The sequence below is a fragment of the Lepisma saccharinum genome, chromosome 11 (genome assembly GCF_977018435.1).
Source record: "Lepisma saccharinum chromosome 11, izLepSacc3.1, whole genome shotgun sequence".
Lineage (NCBI taxonomy): Eukaryota > Metazoa > Arthropoda > Insecta > Zygentoma > Lepismatidae > Lepisma > Lepisma saccharinum.
Window position 1 is genome coordinate 34,541,752 of NC_139239.1, and position 18,469 is coordinate 34,560,220.

The 18,469-nt window shown below is 38.8% G+C and overlaps 1 protein-coding gene across 1 annotated transcript in view; it reads left to right on the forward strand.

Annotated features, from left to right (window-relative positions):
- The first annotated feature begins 587 nt into the window (after positions 1-587).
- LOC145995000 (papilin-like) overlaps positions 588-18,469 on the forward strand; it is a 379,499-nt gene continuing 361,617 nt past the window's right edge. The window contains exon 1 of the mRNA XM_083131532.1: positions 588-1,575. Coding sequence (XP_082987658.1) covers positions 1,544-1,575 — 32 coding nt within the window. The 5' untranslated portion in view covers positions 588-1,543. The remainder of the gene's footprint in view (positions 1,576-18,469) is intronic.

Sequence of the window (18,469 nt, forward strand, 5' to 3'; positions counted from 1 at the left end):
GTAGGTATCGAAACGAATCTTTGGACACAGAAGGAAAGTACGAAGAGAAGAAAAGAAAAATGAATGAGAGGGAAACAGGGGAAGAAAGAGTTACAGGGGAAGAAAAGAGAATTGAGGAAGAAGCAAAGGTAGCTAGAAAAATATTTTCCCCACCCAGATTAAATTCACTGACGACGCCACTGGTGCATGAGTGTTTCTTCATCAATTCCATCTTTGCCACCGTTTTGATTAGCCTAAAAAGGCAGAAGTGCGACGTAAGTTGAGAAAAATAGGAAATAAAATCTCAACATTGCATTAACAGCTCATTTCATACCACGTATTCTATTCGTCACAATCCTCCTTTATTGTTTTCTTTCAACCCGGCCAACACTTGATCTTAGGTGGTCCTCCCTAGCGGCACAGTTAACGGGCGAAATTTCCTTGACATAATACCTGCGAACTTATAGCGAACGCCGCGGCACATCACTGAAGCCCGAGCAAAAAACAGAAAAGGTCGTTGGGGGAATTAGTTGAAGAACCTCTTCACAGATGGCGCAGCAAGCGCTGCCGTTGGAGGTGTAAGAGCAAGGAGCAGACGAACTTGCGAGTTAAGATTGGCGGTGTTCAGTTAACATTGGATTACCCAGTGTAGTGCGTTACAAGTTCTCGTGGCGACTCGCGATGCTTTAGTGCGATGTTTACAGTGTCGGCGTCTGATCGTGGGGACGTCTTCCCCGAATACATGCGGTGTGTGTGAAGCGAAGGTGCGTAAACGGATCAAGGATTTCGGTGTTGCGAAAAAAAAATTATGCCGGTGTGACATAATGGTATCAAATTGTGTGCAGTTATCCCATTAAAACAATACTTAACGCAACATGATGGGCAGTTCACGCTTTCGCGGTTCAACTGTTATCAGTGACGACGGCGAAGTCTAAAAATCTCCCCTTCGACCCTGACACTTGTTCTTGTTTTGATATTTAGGAATTCCGCGGACGCATATCTGTCAGTCATTCGAGTTTTTCAAGTGACAAAAATGAGTTTTATGGCTGTGTAAGAAGAGACTGTTCTACAAAAGTGCCAAACAAATATTAGTGTTGTGATTAATACTTGGCATGGCTCTTGACCTAATAAAGAAACGCAACGCGGCTTGACAACTAGTCTCTGTAAAATATTCATTTTAGAAATTTTGACACTTAGGGTCATTCCTGAATTCTCATTAATATAATTGTGAAATTATTCTGAATAACGTGTAAGTTAATGATTCTAACTGTAATTTAAGCTAAAATTTTAATCCGTGTAAATTTACCATTGCTGTTACTATTTGCCTGATTCTATTTAATGTAAATCAGCACGAGTTCATTTTTCAAAATTGTCTCTTCTGTGCAGAAAATGGCGAGAAATCAGAAAGTTGTCAAACTGCGAAGTGTGCTTAAAAAGGTGGTGAAATTCGCAATAAGTGGGCAGTGAATCGGATCAACACCTGTAGAGCCTCTGAGTGAACGGAAGATAAGTTAATTTGGCAAGTATTTCTTCAACAAGAAAAGTATAGTGTACACAAATAATCATGGAAAATTCCTGGGGAACCTTTGCTCTTAGGTAAGTGTTCCATTACTATTTTGTGTGTGTTCTTATTTTTTTTTGTAGTTCTGGGGTATTTGTCAACGAGTGAATTGAATGTGCAAATTATAGGAAGGCCAATGTTTTGATAACAAAATTATTATCAATATATAATTAACACAGAGAATCTGAAACTCCGGAATTTCCACAGAAAATAAAACTCGTAATAATGTTCACGAAACATAGGTAGTCTTTTTTCGTCACCTGTGAATCAACAGATGATTTATAATTACTTACAATGTAACAACTTTCTTATCGAAGTGATGTTGACTTGTCATCAATCACTTTCGTTTTCGAATGTCATTGACATTACGTACTACTGTTAAATATCGTAGAATGTGAAACTTCTTGCCAGTTTGAATATCCTCTTCATTACAGTTTTTAATGCATTTTTCGTAATCAGTTTTGACGAAACGATATATCTAAAACATATTATGTGTACGCGAGAATCATGACATTTTGCCCTTGCGCAATTTCCATGTTGGAGCTGCCATTCGTATTTTGCCTGTCGATTTTCACATTACATCGTACACTTATTCTAGACAAACAAAATGTACATGTTCATGTGTATGTTAAAGAACTGTGAGATCGCTCACGTGGAGTGAATGCGTTCTGTTGTGTGTTCGAGTAAAGAATGGGTTAGGCTGACATGCCCGTCGGCGTGGTTTGCAAATCTGTTATTACAGTGCCGTGGGGAAGGAGTGAATTTACATGTTCGAACTAAGGGCGAGCTATTAAGGAAGCAGTTCGTATCAAGGCCACGTGAAAAATTATTCTTTGCATTATAGGTGAAGATGGAACGAATGCATGAATAGGTCAGTTACGTGCGTACCAGGTCAGTTACATACGTATTACGCACATGCAGTAGCCTCCAGGTGTAAGTTTCCCATTCACCTTGCTATTGCGGTCGTATTATCAGTGACATTCTATTCAAACAGAAGTATGTTTATGGGGTAACGAACTGTTGGCTGGAACGTTATTTCCCCATACTTATATGGCAACGTTGTGGTCAACATTGTCTTGTGATACAGTATTACTACCACTTGCATTCCCGGTGGGGTACATTCAGGGGGTCGGGTCGAACTGTCAGCTGTGTATTTCTCTTCTGAGGCAAAAAATGACTTAAATCTTAGCAGCTATAAAAACGTATATATATAAAAAAATTGATGCAAGATTAAGACGTTTCAATGTGAACGATATGCCTTCCACTTGCAAAAGAGTATTTGACTGAAATGCATTCAATTGAATCTACAATTTAATGAAGATTCCGTAAAGCAGCTATATGCTCCAGCCGGAATTCCAACTCGGTACCCCTCGACTACAAGGCTGTAATAACTAACCCAACAGGGTAGCCCTATTTTTATGGTGCCTGGAGATTAAATGATCAGGCGTGCCCATCCCCCCCCAAGGTCAATGGCGCGTCCCTCCCCAAATCACGTCATGCGCCCCCCGTAAATCCTGTCATAATCCCCATAAAGCATTTAATTATGACAGCGTGTCTATTGAAAGTAACTTATTTTTTAGCTTTACTTAACGCCATACTAATCAGGTGATGTGCATCCCTCCCAAGATCGTTGATGCATTATTCCCCAAAATCTATAGCATAATCCCCCAAAATGGTTTGGATGGATACGTAATAATTGATTTTTATTTTAACATAATAATAGCCTGTAAAACTGCCCACATTATTTTTAAAATTGTTCAAATTTTTTAAATAACGGAAAGCTAGCACATGGTTAAATGCTTAACTTAATCTCAAATGTTATAAAGTAAATTACATAAATTGTTACACAACTTAAGCTTTTTGACATATATTTTAGAAAAAGATATGAATGTTGAATTTTATATTATTTAAGAACATTTCCACCAATGCTGATGGCGCAGTCTGCTCCACAATCCCCCCGTGGGCTCTCCTGTCAATGATGAAGATAATTTGATTTAATTTTGTTATTTCGCATCGCTTTTCTTCCACATTAGACTAATCGCGACGATGAAGATGTCTGATGAAAGGATAAAATTGATGAAGGAACTCTTAACAAAAACACCCATACCCAGGACGGGATTCAAACCCGGGACCACTGTCGTCGTTGCGCTCTACGTTAACCACTCCGTCAATGATGGAAGATAATTTTAACCTTTGGGAGGGAAAGGTGAAAGAAAGAATGAATGATATAATATGAAAGAAAATCTCAGGTTTCATCCGCTGGAAGCATTTTATTGTATTTTTGTTATTTACGGCGCTTTTCTTTCACTTGTGGCTAATCGCGACGATATGGATCAATGATGATAGAATGAAAGTGATGAAGGGACATTCACAAAGAACACCCGTGTCAGGCCGGGACTCGAACTAGGGAACTTTGGTGAAATATTATAGCAGTATACGTTACTAGCAAAATAATTCAAAGTTAATGACACAACCGATTCTGACCTCCCAGATGGCGCAGTGGTAACATCTGATACGCGCCCACTTATTGTATCATTTTAAGTGTTTAATATGTTAATTGTCTATGATGACGTAATTTGTTTTGTTCAATTGGGTAGTCTGTTATGGGTATGGACTAACCTTAAAACATTTGATTATGGGGTTGTGAGGCGAGAGATCGACTAACAGTTGAAATGGTAAAAAAAAAAAAAAAAAAAAGGCGAGATATTATGAATGTTGCGGGATAAAGGAAGTGATTTTGGAAATGTGAATGTGTTAATTTGTGTAGTCAAGAACTATTATGATCTTAATACAATTTTGTTTGTAATAAGGAGTTTAATTGCGAGAGTTAGTAAGGTTTAAGTAAACATATCCTTATCTGATTTCCCACTACCTGAGGGCTTCATAGTAGGCTGATAAGTCTCATGCTCGCCGTTGAGGAATGAAAGTAAGTTGATCCATTGGGAATAAACCGGGGAACGTAACACATCGTTGCCTTATAATCAAGGGGCCCTGGGTTCGATCTCCGGTGGAAGCTCATAGTGGTTCGGGTCCCACTTTAAACTGTAGATCCTCTCACAATTAGCATATCTGTGCATAAGGTAGACTTTACCAAATGATTGTATCACATAGTTACGAATAAAATGAACCAAACTACGAAAAAAGAAGAGACACTATGTTAAGAAAGTCACGTCAATAGGAATCGAAACAGCAGTAATATGAAAGCATCAACACGAAAACTCCCGATTCGCACATAAAGAGCCATTTGAGCTAGTCTCTGAGTGGACAATAGGGATGGACAATATTGGAAATTTTATATCGCGATATATCGACCCAGACGATACGATATCTTTTCCGTATCGTGATATCGGCGATATATCGTCTCCACGATATATATCGCCAAAATATAGTGACGATATATCGCCGACACGATATGTATCGTCAAAATATCGTGAAGATATATCGTCTAGTTGATATCGCCTGGACGATATTTTTACAATATCGATATATCGTCTGGAAAATATGTCGCCCAACACTAGTGGACAACCGACACACTGCCAGAAATAACATTGCACATTGGATCATGGCTCGATCAACTTCTAAACGGGAGATAGAACTAACACCAATATTTGTTTGTCTTCACACACTGTGTAGCTTCCAGCATACGCATGTGCAATCAGCCGACGTGCGGTAAACAGTGATGGCCTTCAAGTTGGCACAAAGCACATGGAGTCCATTAGGCTTAATTCTTGACGCGAGCAGTTCTCTTTCGGAAGCAACTTTTATGCACAGCGCTGTACACACTTGCTAATAAGAGCCAACGAGGTACCTAAACATTCCCCCAGCTTTTTTTTCGAAAGCAATTGTAACCAAACGTGGGATGAGCGTGTTTTCTTTAAAATGTGTGACTGGGTTTCAATCGTATGACCGGGAGGTGTAGTATGTACAACGCACGAATTCAGACACGCAGGTTTCGCCAGGAACTGACAAAGTTTCTCGTCTGGAGTTGAGCAGGCTTCTGGTTCGCTGGGAGTTCACTGCCCGCCTTAATTGAGAAGTTTCGCTTTCGTAACTGCATTCACGTGTCTGGCTGGCAAGGTTGAACGTAATTTCGTTCGCGAATTCATTACGATTACAAAAGTGCAATTGTGATGTGGTCAGTACGTCTTAAATTATGTAGATTTACCAAACTTATGTTTGTTGATGATATTGTCACCCTCTTTTCCATATCACTCAATTATATTTTGTAATGTGGGAGCGTGTAGTAACATTAAAAATCACCACTTCAGTAAATTTTGCCGTGGCCGTTCGGCGTCATGCTTTGGTGTCTTTGGACTCCGGTTACAGGACGTACACAGGTTCGACTCTCTTGAGGGAAGCTAATAACTTTTCTCCTGATATTTCGGCCTATGTATGGGACTGGTGGCCACCCAGCATCGTGAGGAAATTGGGGAGCTACGAATGAGTAGCGGAACACTGTCATGGGAGTTCGTCGTGCTGACTACACGCCACCCCGTAACTTTTCAGGTGGGAGTGAGGCCGGCAGTCAGTCAGTAGGTAGGCCATGATCCTCACGGGCTCTTGGCCACGGGTTATTATTGTTTTTACTTCAGTAAATTCAGTAAAAATTATGTTTGCCTATATCTGGCAGACCTGAAGCCCCATGAAGCCTTGGAGGTGTGAATGTCTGACTCTCACTTCATCAATTTCATCTAATCATCCTCATCGTTGAGATTAAACTAATGAGAGTCACCTAGAAACGAGTAAAGGAATCCTAGGTTCTAGCTCTGTGTAAGGTATGAACTTTTAAAATTTTGTTCGTTCCTTCATCATCTATACTGATTCTCTCAATCAGGGCCGGCTCTAGGTGGGTGCGAAAGTTTTTCAGAGGTCTGAAAAATCTGATATTTTTGGACTTAGTCTGAAGTACATATAATATGTCCTATACATAATAGAACATATATTATGTCCTATATAATCAGAATGTAAACATTATACCAATTAACAAACAAACACTATATTTTATTAATTTATTTTTTAATAACCAGAACGTTTTGAAGGTTAAAGCCAAGAATTATGAGAGGATAAAGTTTCTAAGTTATTGTTTGTTTTCATTTCCGTTGTCCTACTGATCCGCAACACCATATTTAATTACATAACTGAGTGCGTTCAATATCAAATTACTATTTTACCTATCAAAGTTGCAATTTTTAATGATAAACAATAACATTCTTCATCATAATTAACAAATATTTTGTTTACTTTTCATTGAATTTTACATATAAAATAATATTTTTACTTCATGATTTCATTCTATAATTAAACGATTTTATTTTTGTTATTCAGCTCACTTTTCTAGCACCGTGGCTAATCGTGACGATGAGGATAGGATAATGAAATTGATGAAGGGACATTCACAAAGAATATCCATGCCCAGGCAATTCGATTCACCACCAAGTACATTTTATGTTTTCATCTTTAGTAGTTTCTGATGGATAAATTGATTTCAGCTTTTACTAATAAGTACCGTGAAAGAATTAGTTTTGTGGCCATATTTTTACGTCACTAGATGAGACAAACATGCTTTAAGGTTAGAACTTGTTTAAATCCAGATGGACCTTAACATACCACAAATATAGATCCCATAGATGTCACTCTGGTAGTCATTACGTACTGGAACTTTCGCATGATGTAAATTGAAAAACTGAAAAAGCACCATATTTTGTACAAAACGACAGCTTCGATTGCTCCCTTTTTATGATTTAGCTATTTGTACCAAGGGTAATACGACAGCTTAAGTTAGCGCAGGACACTTAAATGTATTGAACCATTTAAATCTATAAAACTACAGAACGAAAGGGACCTGAACGCCGTGACGTCAGATAAACGTGCAGTCGAATATCTATCCATGGTTCGTTGCTTGCTAGTTCGAGTAGCGACACCTGTTGCCAGTTTCCGGAAGCATGTTGTTCCCTGTGTCGTGCTTGCTTGAAAGCTGTGTGTTCGATGTTTTCGTGTGGCACTATTGCATTTAACGTTGTCAGTCTTTTGAAGGTATTAAAGCGTGTGAGTTTTTTCGCGAGCTTAATGCGAATATTGTGTCATAAAGTGTCGTGTCGAATTCGCTTAAGAGTAAATTGGTGTACGTTGGTGCAGCCACCATTCGTGTGAAGTGGTATCGGCTGTTTCGTTGAAAATTTTAAAAATGTTTCTTTGTATCTGAATCTAATGAACGTGTGTGAAGAATATATACGTAACGTGAGAATAATATAATACAAAGTGATCGATTTGAGCCCTTAACTGATTGGGTGATATGCCAAAGGAGAAGCAAGGAATGTGGAAATTCACGAAGTGACTTTGATTAAGTAAGTTAACGATTTCTAAATTTGAAAATCAATCATCACCAGATCGAGATTTCAGTGAGGTAGAATGTACAGAGCATTCCCTGACATTCGCTACGAGACTCGGCGGCAAGCGGGCCGGCATCAGCGCTTGTTTTTCCCGGTGAACGGGTCCGCGACCGGCGCTTATATTAAACCTCGTAAAAAAGTTTAGAGTAACAAGGTCAGTTCTGAATAAAAGTGGAAAGGAAAATGGGGAAATAAAGTATACAAGGACAATCCGCACACCATCCGTGAGTTAAAAGAGAGTATTGTACGAAAAATCGGGAGAATTACAGTAGACGAATTTGCATGTGTAAATGCCAATTTCCTTCGGAGATGCCGGGAATGTGTTGCAGCAGAGGGACATCATTTTCAACACCTTCTGTAGTCAAGGTTAGTACACAATATGAAAACTGTAATTTTAATACCCGACTCTACCGACTGTCGGTGACCCGTTCACCGGTAAAGACAAGCTCTGATGCCGGGCAGCTTGCCACCGAATATCAGGGAATGCTCTGTATATAAAATGTCATCTGTTTTTAAACTGCCTATACTAATAGTTATACGACTTGATGCATAAATTGGTTCGCTGAATGTTTATTTCACGTATCACACCAATCCTAAGGTAAATTAACTCGCGGAGATGATGTCGGTGGGTAGCTAGCTACACGCTGCACATGCTGGCAGGCATCTTGAGGGGAAGCTTTTGCAGTGTTCTGTCGAAATACAGACTGCACCCTCACAGATGGCGGACAGCGTGGCCAATATGTCGGAAAGCAATGATGACAATCGTACTAGAATCTTTCTGTCTCAAGGTCAACTAAAACATGACATTGACAATCGCTGGCGTACAAATAAGAATAACGAATTTTAGGGTATTAATCAGCAAAAAAAGGGTCCTTCTACCTGTGTAGATAAATTCTGGTGCGCTGATACACTAACATATAGTAGTGCAAGGCAACATAAACAATCTGGCCGTGAAAGACAACATACAATCTAAATTGATTTGTCTGTATCTCATGAACCAGTTAATTTAAAGATTACATTTTGTAAAGTTAACGAAACGTATTGATTTTATGTTCCCCGTCAGTCTGTCTATTAAAAAGTAGGCGAGTTGGACTTGACCCTCTGTTCTCCCGCTTGAAAGTGAAAATTATTCCACTGTTTATGAATATTATGTTGTTCATGAACGTTTTATGTTCTTTTGATTCGCGGATAAGTGCTATGGTGAAGTAACGTGCCTCCGTTACCTTAACCTGAAGGCTTCCCGCAAGTGAATGAAGCACCCGACATAGCAACCCAAAACAACACCATATGGGATGTTGCCTACCGTTTCATAAACACAAATATTAATGACAAAAGTCAATAAATTTACGATAGATATTAATTATAAAAATGTATTATAAGATAATGTAAACCAAACACCGGGAATACAAATTTACGAAAACCAAATAGGAGCTTTAAATAACTTAAATTTCATGGTGTTAAAATTTTTACGTTGTTAGGTTGTGACTGTTAGGTTCGGTTCGACCCTGATACGTAGTAATTTTCGAAGTTTTTGTTAGATTAGGAGTGCTAAGTGGTGGTGTCGTCAGCATTTGAATGTGCATTACAACGGTTTTTACGATTTAATTTTTGTTATTTAATGTTGCTTTCCTGCCACTTTTGGTTAATCGCAACGATAAGGATGAGTGATGTGATGATATGATGAAGGGACACCCACAAACAACATCCATGCCCAGTCCGGGATTCGAACTCGGAACTCCTTGCGCGCTTTGTTAACCACTCCGCAATGTAGGTCAGTCCATTTTTTTTCCAATAGAAAACTGTGACAGTGCTCCGATGTTGTTTTTTTTTCTTAGGTTTCCGCGACCTGAAACGAATTTTAGATTACGTAAAACATCGAAATCTATCTAATTCATGGGTGGGGGGGGGGGGGAGCACGCAGTCAGTGAAGGGGCCCAATAAGTTTACGTTCATTCCATCTTAAAGTTTTTATGAACAAGGAAATTATCATAAAAATTCAATCAGCTTTTAGTAGCATGTTTCACATCCCTTCACTCTTCAGTGTTTGGGAGCAGCTAGGCTTAGAGTTTGCTTCAAAATGCCTTTTTTATTTTGTTACTTGACCAGAAAATGTAGGCTTTTACGTTTAAAAAACATTTCAGGCCATTTCTAAGAGAAATTGTATAGCGGCTGTTTTTGTCTATATTAGTAATAAGTGTCTATTTCGAAGATGGCTGCTTTCTAAGTGTCTAATCTGTCTATGTTCATACATTTTAGTGCCTATATTGTATTTTTTGTGCTTTTGCCTGCCTATTCTTAGAGTGTTAGTGCCTATGTAAATAATATAGGACAGTGAAAAGTATCACATTGGAGATGTAACAAATTATTATGAAATAGCATATTACACAGTGGTTCGGATCCCACTTTAAACTGTAGGTCCAGCCACAAAGTGTACTAAAAGCAACAATTCAAAATTCAAATAATTCATTAAGAAATATTTTTATGACAGTAATGAAGTTGAAACATTTTGTATATAATGATCAAACATTTTGTTTTCTTAAGCGCGGGGTCTTTATTTCTAAATTAAAATATAGTAACAGGCAGGATTGGGTGGACTCTGAGTCCCACAGGCCCATATAAGTTGGCGCAACTGAACGGGTAGAACAATACTGATTTTACGCCGAAAAGGTATATGCCCACTGTAATGATCTGATCTGATACAGTGACGTATTAAAGGTCGGGCGTGTGTATGAGTTATTGTTAATTTGCTTATTAAAATTTGTATTGGTGTTTCAGTGCTGTTGTTGGCACACTTCGAAGTGTTCAGGGTGGCCCAGAAAAAAGGAAATCGAGGTGAAGACTCAATTCTTTCGGTTACCGTTTTGGGGGCCATTCTGTATGTATTTACATATGTACATAGTACATTTTTCAAGTTTTTACTCACACTGTCTCTAGTTAGATCCAAAATTTTTTTTAAAAATCCAGATGACCGACGGATGACTCATGTTCTCGACAGAGAAGTTTTCGGATTCCAAGTCCTTCATTTTTGCATCAATCAATGTTTTTAATTGGTGAGAAAGTCAAGATAAATAACAGAGAAATAAACGATCAGAAAAAAAACATGAAGCCCTAACACATTCTTAAGGAAACTTCAGGGTTCCAGTATAATCGAATGGGTAAGTTCTTTTGCTTTTCGTGCGAACCGCCCTGACTTAGATTCCCCGTTAATGTTCAAAAATTTCAGTGAGAACAATTGGAGAGCTACATGACAAGAAGAAAAAGCTGACTGTGATTTAGAAAACGAGATATAAGCAACGATGCGACGTAATGAACTGTCACCTAATGAAAAGTCTCTTTGAGGGGTTTCGTCCTCAAGAGAGCGGCTTTTTAGTTTAGTTGTAGTAAAGTTTACGTTGTGAAGTTTTGTCGTGAAACTGGTCTTTGAGAAAAGAGACAGGTCTCATAACTCCTTCTTGTAGTAGTGTCGTCGCCTTGTAATCAAGGAGTCCCGGGTTCGATACCCGGTGGAGGCACATGGCACAGTGGTTCTGATCCCACTTTAAATTGTAGGTCCAGTCCCGATTGTCCTTTCTGTGCATAAAGTGGACTTAAAAACAAAAATTCAATCATTCAATCCTTCTTGTAAAAAAATTGCGCTTGATTTTTTTAAAATTAATTTCTAAGTAGATATGTTGGTCGAGAGACTATTTTATTCTGTTTTTTTTAACGGGTGTTTTATTGCCACAGTTCCTCCGATTTTTTCATTGTACGTTGTGTCAACCTAGTGTATGAAAGCAAACTGAGTTTTAAAGTTTTTCCTTGTAAGATAAGGACTCCATTTAACTAGGAAAGAGATTTCAAGGAGCAAATAAATTATTGTTCACACCTTGCTCGCAATGAAGAGATAAGAAAAAGTAACACGTGTTTCTGAGAAGCATATTTAATCTCTTTTGAAGTGGCTTGCTGATTACATTGTTGGAGGGCATTTGCCAAATTCGTTTTTCGTGACATTGGAGATAAAATATAACTCTGGAATAAACTCGGATCAAAAATATCAAGTGCACATAGATAGCGAGAATGTGGCTGGATTTGTTTACATGAAAGGGAAAAAATACTCATTTATGATAGAAAATCTTTCTAGCTAAATAGATTGTTCGCTCGCTTAACTATTATTATTTCTATCGTTAGGTTAATCGTGACGATTGGGGGTCAAATGACTGGTCTCTGGTTCGAATTCCGGTCTGGGCATGAATGTTCATTGTGGGTGCCAACTTCATCAGTTTTATCATATCGTCACTCAACTTCGCGATTAGGAAACAGTGGCAGAAAAGCGAAGCAAATCAATCAAAACTACCGGAATACGCCGTAAAAAAATTCACTGGAGAAATGACGGTCTAAGACTTCCAGTTTTCTCTGCCATCCAACTAGTTTAACACTTTCACTGCCAAGATGCCCATATGCTGGAAACCATCCTGGTGTGTTCTTTGAACCGCAGCGCCTAGCTTATGCGCATCAACATCTATGAAGTTTTATGTGCACTTGAAGTAGCTGACCTGGCAGTAAACCAAACCCTCATTGGCCTCTGAATACATGTTTTATTTCAAACATTGCAAACGGCTGCTATATTGAGCACTTTTAGCAGATTCGTAATGTAGAAATATACATTGCTCAGAAACAATTGGTAAAAATCTTGTATGTCAACTTGGAATATAAAATTATATACCAATCAATGTCTGACAATGCAAATACAATCCATGAATACAATGTTGCCAGTTTCTGCTCAGACTCGTGAAGCAGGGGAATCTGTTCCACCGTCAGGTTAGCACCGTAGAGTGACGGTGATTGGCTGCCAAAACTGAGGATGGCAAAGACAGTTTAATTTTTTTTATGTAGACAAGGTTTAGCGTACTGCGGGGGACAACTGCCGTCCCACAACCCCCTATTCGCCGCCACTGCCACCATACAATGAACATTCACACAAACACACAAACCGTACTCCAAAGGGGCCATGTTGCTAACATCTGGGCACCATTACAACTGAATTCTATTTCAAAAGGTGTACATGTACAGACCACGGAGCCAACCGTATGGGCACCATCACAAATATGAAATATTCACATTATTTACGAAGTGAAAACACAATTTAGATCACAACATGCGTAGAGACATTGAAAACTAAACTTTGCACTATGTATTCAACTTTGACCTGGGGGCATGGGCGTATTTAAGGGGGTTCAAAGGGTCCAAACCCCCCCCCCTTCCCCTTAGGTTCAGTAAAATTACCAGATTACCTGTTATATCCGCTATGCGCAGAGACTTGTTCGTAAAATTTCTCCAGACTTATTTTGTTCTTATAAATTACAAGCGTATAGAGCGGTATACGGATGGGAAAGAAATTAATTCCACACCAGATGGGACTGCAAAGCAAATGTATGCAATTTCCTGAAAGTTTCGGAATTTCTCTGGAAAATACTCAGAAAGCTCCTGACATTTCACAAATTCTATAATGCCACTTGTAATTTCTGACCGAAGCAGCTGCTTGTGAACTTACAGCACGAATATTATAATTTCATTAGAAGTTCTCGATATGGTTTGTTATTATTCAAGATTTAAGTATTCCTCAGGTTCTAATTTTTTGATAATTTCAAATTTCCCAACTGTCTGATAATCCCGAAAGTCAATAAACCATTTTCCGAACTCTAGATCGGAATGGGAAACCCGGAATGGGTATGGGCGTTTGTGGGTGTCCATTGATCAATTTTATCATGTCATCATTCATCTCGATCTTCGGAAATTAGCCAAAAGTGACACAAAAAGCAAAATAATGCAAATAAATCTTCTCAAAGTAATTTGGTTGTAAAAAATGCAGGGCAAGATAGCTATGGAAGTACTGTAACGTTCACGGGTTGTTCGACATAAGATGGATAGAAAAGTATCAATACTCAGTAGGGTGACTTGTGAAATCGTATACACTAATAGTAGAAACTTTACTGATGTCCATTTTGTAGCAGAAATGAACCCAAGTTTCTCTGAACACAGTCAACACATTGAGAAATTGCAACAACTTATGCCAGTATGAAATGCCTATTCCTCATTCATTGGATCAGTGTGTCAAAATGTTGGATGGCCTGGTTGAATTTTTTACATTTTCAAATTTGAATGAAAAATGTGGCAAACGGTAATTGAAAAGACATGTCCAGGGTCTGCATTGTAGGCAGTAGAAAATTGTGACAAGCTCTTGTACTCAAATATGCACAAGTTATTGGTAATCTTGACTACACTGCCAGTTTCATCTTCAACACCCGAGAGGATGTGTTTAACATTAAGGAGGTTGAATTAATGTTCTCGCAATTCAACGGGAGATTCTCGACTAATGGACCTTGCACTATTAAGTGTGCACCAATTATGTTATTTTCAATTTTGTAGGAAGGAGGAAAGGACTAATTGTAATTTTTTTCTTTTTAAAGATAAGCTGGGATTAGCTTTTCAATACAGTTTCTGCTCATTTTATATAGAAAAGTTAGAATTTCTTAGATAGACTTAATTTAATAAATGTGTAACCTTTCATGTGGTTACAGAGTGAATTTTGATAGCCAGATCATAGCGTCCCGGATTTTCATGGACAATCCCAGAATAGTATCATTTGTCCCGGTGTTCCGAATAGTTTCTCCGGGGTGCACAAATGTCCTGGAATCGCGTGGGAAAGAAGAAATGATTAAGACTATACTTTCCTGAACTTTATTTATATTTTAAAATTTTACGTAAAATTGGACGTAATTTTAAAATGCTCATTTTACAAAACAATCTAACTCTACATTGAACCATTCCCTCTCCATAATACAAGAGTTAACGAGCTACAGACGGTACTGCAAACATCTTTGACTTCACGATGGCGCCGCCGTCTGCTAGCAGTGCTGAATTTCAGTTACGATTCTCTTCCATTCATTGTATAGTAACCTGCTTACTATAAAGAGTCAGTGCTTGGGTGCCTATCTGTTCAGTCCGCAGTTTTCAAATAAAGTTCCCACACAATGTGGATGTAAATTACAATTATGTTGTACCTACATCATACAGACCCCCCCCCCCCCATCCCAAACAAGCTACCGGTCAGTAGTGTCCCGGATGTTCAGTTATGAATATAGGAACCCTAATTGAACCAAAAGTTGACCCCCCCCTTACGTGAGCTATATATACACGCCCATGCCTGGGGGTATAGTTGAAGTCGTGATTCCAACACCACTTTACTTCAAAGAAACTTCCGAAAGATCAGTTTCTCCCTGACAACCATATCAAGTCCACGTGGAGCCCAGTATATCTTCCTATCAAACCTTTCCCACCAATAGCGTCCGTTTTAGGAACTGTCAGTACTTGTCAAGTGCACGTGGAGTAAATGAGATGTTGCCAATTCAGTTTGTTTAGACATTTCATAACGTGAGGTTGCGCTTATCTTTGCTAGGTTGTGTTATTGTGTTGTGCAATTTTATTTTATACAATGTTGAGGCCTTGGGAGTAAAACGTCGTCGAAATTCGGGTCTTATGTCTAAACACTGCAGGTAAAGTGACAACTGCACTTTAAAGAAAAAAAGCAGGTGTTGGCTCGAAAGCAGATAGGCGTCCAACCGGCTTCCTCTCGATCTATGTCAAACATACCGAACATCGCCGAAATCCCTCTGGCAGTGAAACTTAATCTTGACCATGAAGATGAACGGTGAATTGTCGAAATACATAATCAAAGTACAAGCGCAAGACTCGAATCCAGCACCGTAGCTCCACTCGTCTCCATTTCACTGGTCGCTTGTTGACCTTATGTGATACCTAGTAATGCACGTGCACTGTTGAATGTCAGCAAGAGTAAGTTTCAACTTCGATGCAGCAGTGAAGTACATGGATGAAAAACAGAACTAATCGACACCTCCAAAGACGATAAAACGAGCTTAGCCCTCCTGAAATAAAATCGTAAATATGCCTCTGCAGACAACATCGGCGTTTGAAACCTGCATCCCACTTCGCCAGGAATTAGAGTTTTTGGAAACATCCTTTCTCGAGATTAACGAGTGCAAGGTGTGCCCTTGACTCATCCGTTTCTCCGATTCCAGTGTAAACATTATTTCTTCCACGAGGTCCTTGGGAAAAAAGAAAAGGATGTGATTGTGACATCTCCGCTTCAGCAAGGGAAATAAGTTCGGCGATTTCATGAGTCCGTGGGTTATTCTTATTCAAGAAGAAGAAAGTCGGCAACTTTTTTGCCTACGTCACTTCCAAAAACACCGTGGTTCACCTGTCAGGACCTGTCTTGGAAGTTTACGGCTCGCACGTTCTTAATCCGAGTCCACGCAATTGAATGGGGCCACGTTCCAGCCAAGTTCTTCAAGTTCCATGTCTGAGGGAAATGGTTCCCTCTTTTAGCATAGATATTGGGTCGGCCGATATGAACGGGACAATATGTACACAAGAATCCATGTGGTAATCAGTGATGTAGATTTTGATGGACAGTAGTAAATCGACCAAGATTTGAACTTGACATCCTTGTTTTCTGTCTGTGCCGTGAGAAACTGGGCCATTATGCCAACTCCGGTTGCATTTCAATTTGCATAACCCATATTTATTTCAAGTATGACGAAACTACATTTCGTTACAAATTACATTCTTATAGTACGGGATTGATTTATTGACTTGGTTTCTTTCTTTTCTCTCTTCCGCCACTCGCGAAGATGAGGATGAGTAATGATATGATGAGAGTGATGGGGGACACTTACAAAGAATACATACGTATACCCAGGCCGGCACTCGATCCTGGGACGCTTGGCGTCGTACCGCGCTGTGCTAACCACTTATATTAGAGGAATAATGACATCTACTTCTAAATGGACAATTTATATCATAACCATTGTTACACCAGATGTACGAGAGAAATTTTGATACGTGTGTACTACGTGGAAAGGTCACTCCTTTCACCCCTATTGGAGATGGTATGTGCAAGTGCGAACTACTAGAGCGAACAAGAACTATTCGTTCGGAAACACATTTGATTTTGCAATCTAGGCTGAAATCCACATTTTGACCACTCTGATTCAGACATCATAGTTGAAAATGGTAATTCGTAAAAACTGTTTTCTTTATCTGGTCTTTACGTACACCCTGCAACACGAAACTACTAGTAGCCACTGGCAGGAACTCGTACTCCTGCCACATCATAGATCAATTTATGTTCTTGCTATGCAGTGTATCTTTGTAATGTACACTTCGCAACATCTTATTTGACCGCCCCGAAAAAATTCTAAGTCCAGAATTCGTAAACTTAGCAACATTGCACTTCGGCTCCAAGTGAGAGTAGCCAACTTTTAGTTGGTCCTTCCACTAGACGAAAAACGCTGCGGTGAGAGGTTTTCAATTTCGCACTTTCCATGAACTTAGAAACTATAAACCGTTATTACACAATCAAACAGAAATAATATATTGGAAAAAGAACCTTGTGGAATTTTTACGATTCTGCTTGCTCGACTTGAAATTAGAGGGGTTTGAAACACTGAATACAGTTTATCTCCACCTGGAGGATACCGCCATCAAGTTTGTGCAGAAAGAAGCAAATTTGTGAGGAGTTTATACGACATTTTATTTACAATAGTTTGCATAATATCGAACAGTTCTCAAAAAATCATATTTTTCACGACTTGTCGAGAAAATGTGCTTGGAACAAAGAAAGGTGGGAGTCTTCATAAACGTCAACATGTTTTTAAGAGTATTAAGTCATGAAGTTAATGTAGAGCAGTTGGTTACACCCTGCTTTCCTTATTTTTCGTCAAGCGTGAAAGGTCGCGGGTTCAAATCCCACCATCTCCTTTTTGCTGAACAGAGACCGTTGATATTAGAATATTTAAAAAATGAATCCGATGCACACTTGAGGGACGTCCCTTCTGCGCATATTTCCCCTTAGAAGTTGCAGATTTCCAGTTTTTAAAGTTACAACTTTTTTTAGTTATTGTTCATATGTTGTGTTAACACACACATCATGATTAATTCACAAATCACATATATGTATTCAGGACGCAAAATGTAATGTTATTTAAGTTATGTATTGTTTGTTCTTTACTGACACCTAAAATATTGATTATTTGATTTCGGTATACTAAAACAAACATATACAGTTATGTTAAGTAGTGATGTAGGTCATTACTGTAACGAAGGAGAGCGTTTAATGAGTTCAAATTGCTAAGATTTGTAATTCTATGTCCATTCCTTCGTAATGACTGTTCCCAATCCCCTCACCACTATCTTACCATGCGTCTAAAAATAATAGTAAATCGCCAATTAAAAGTAAATGGTTATTGCGACGGAGGCCGATTCGATAAGAAAGTACTAATAAATATTTATATAGTGAGTGACAAACAAAGAACTCAAAACCTCATAATGATCGTTAATTCGTCACTGGCTTTGTATCTAAAATGTTTGTCTTCTTTGAACAGAAAGTACGAGTATCAGACATAACAAACTTTCCCCACTAACTTTGCAATATTCGATACCACCATTACAGACTTAGCTCTACGTAACTTGATTCTGCGCA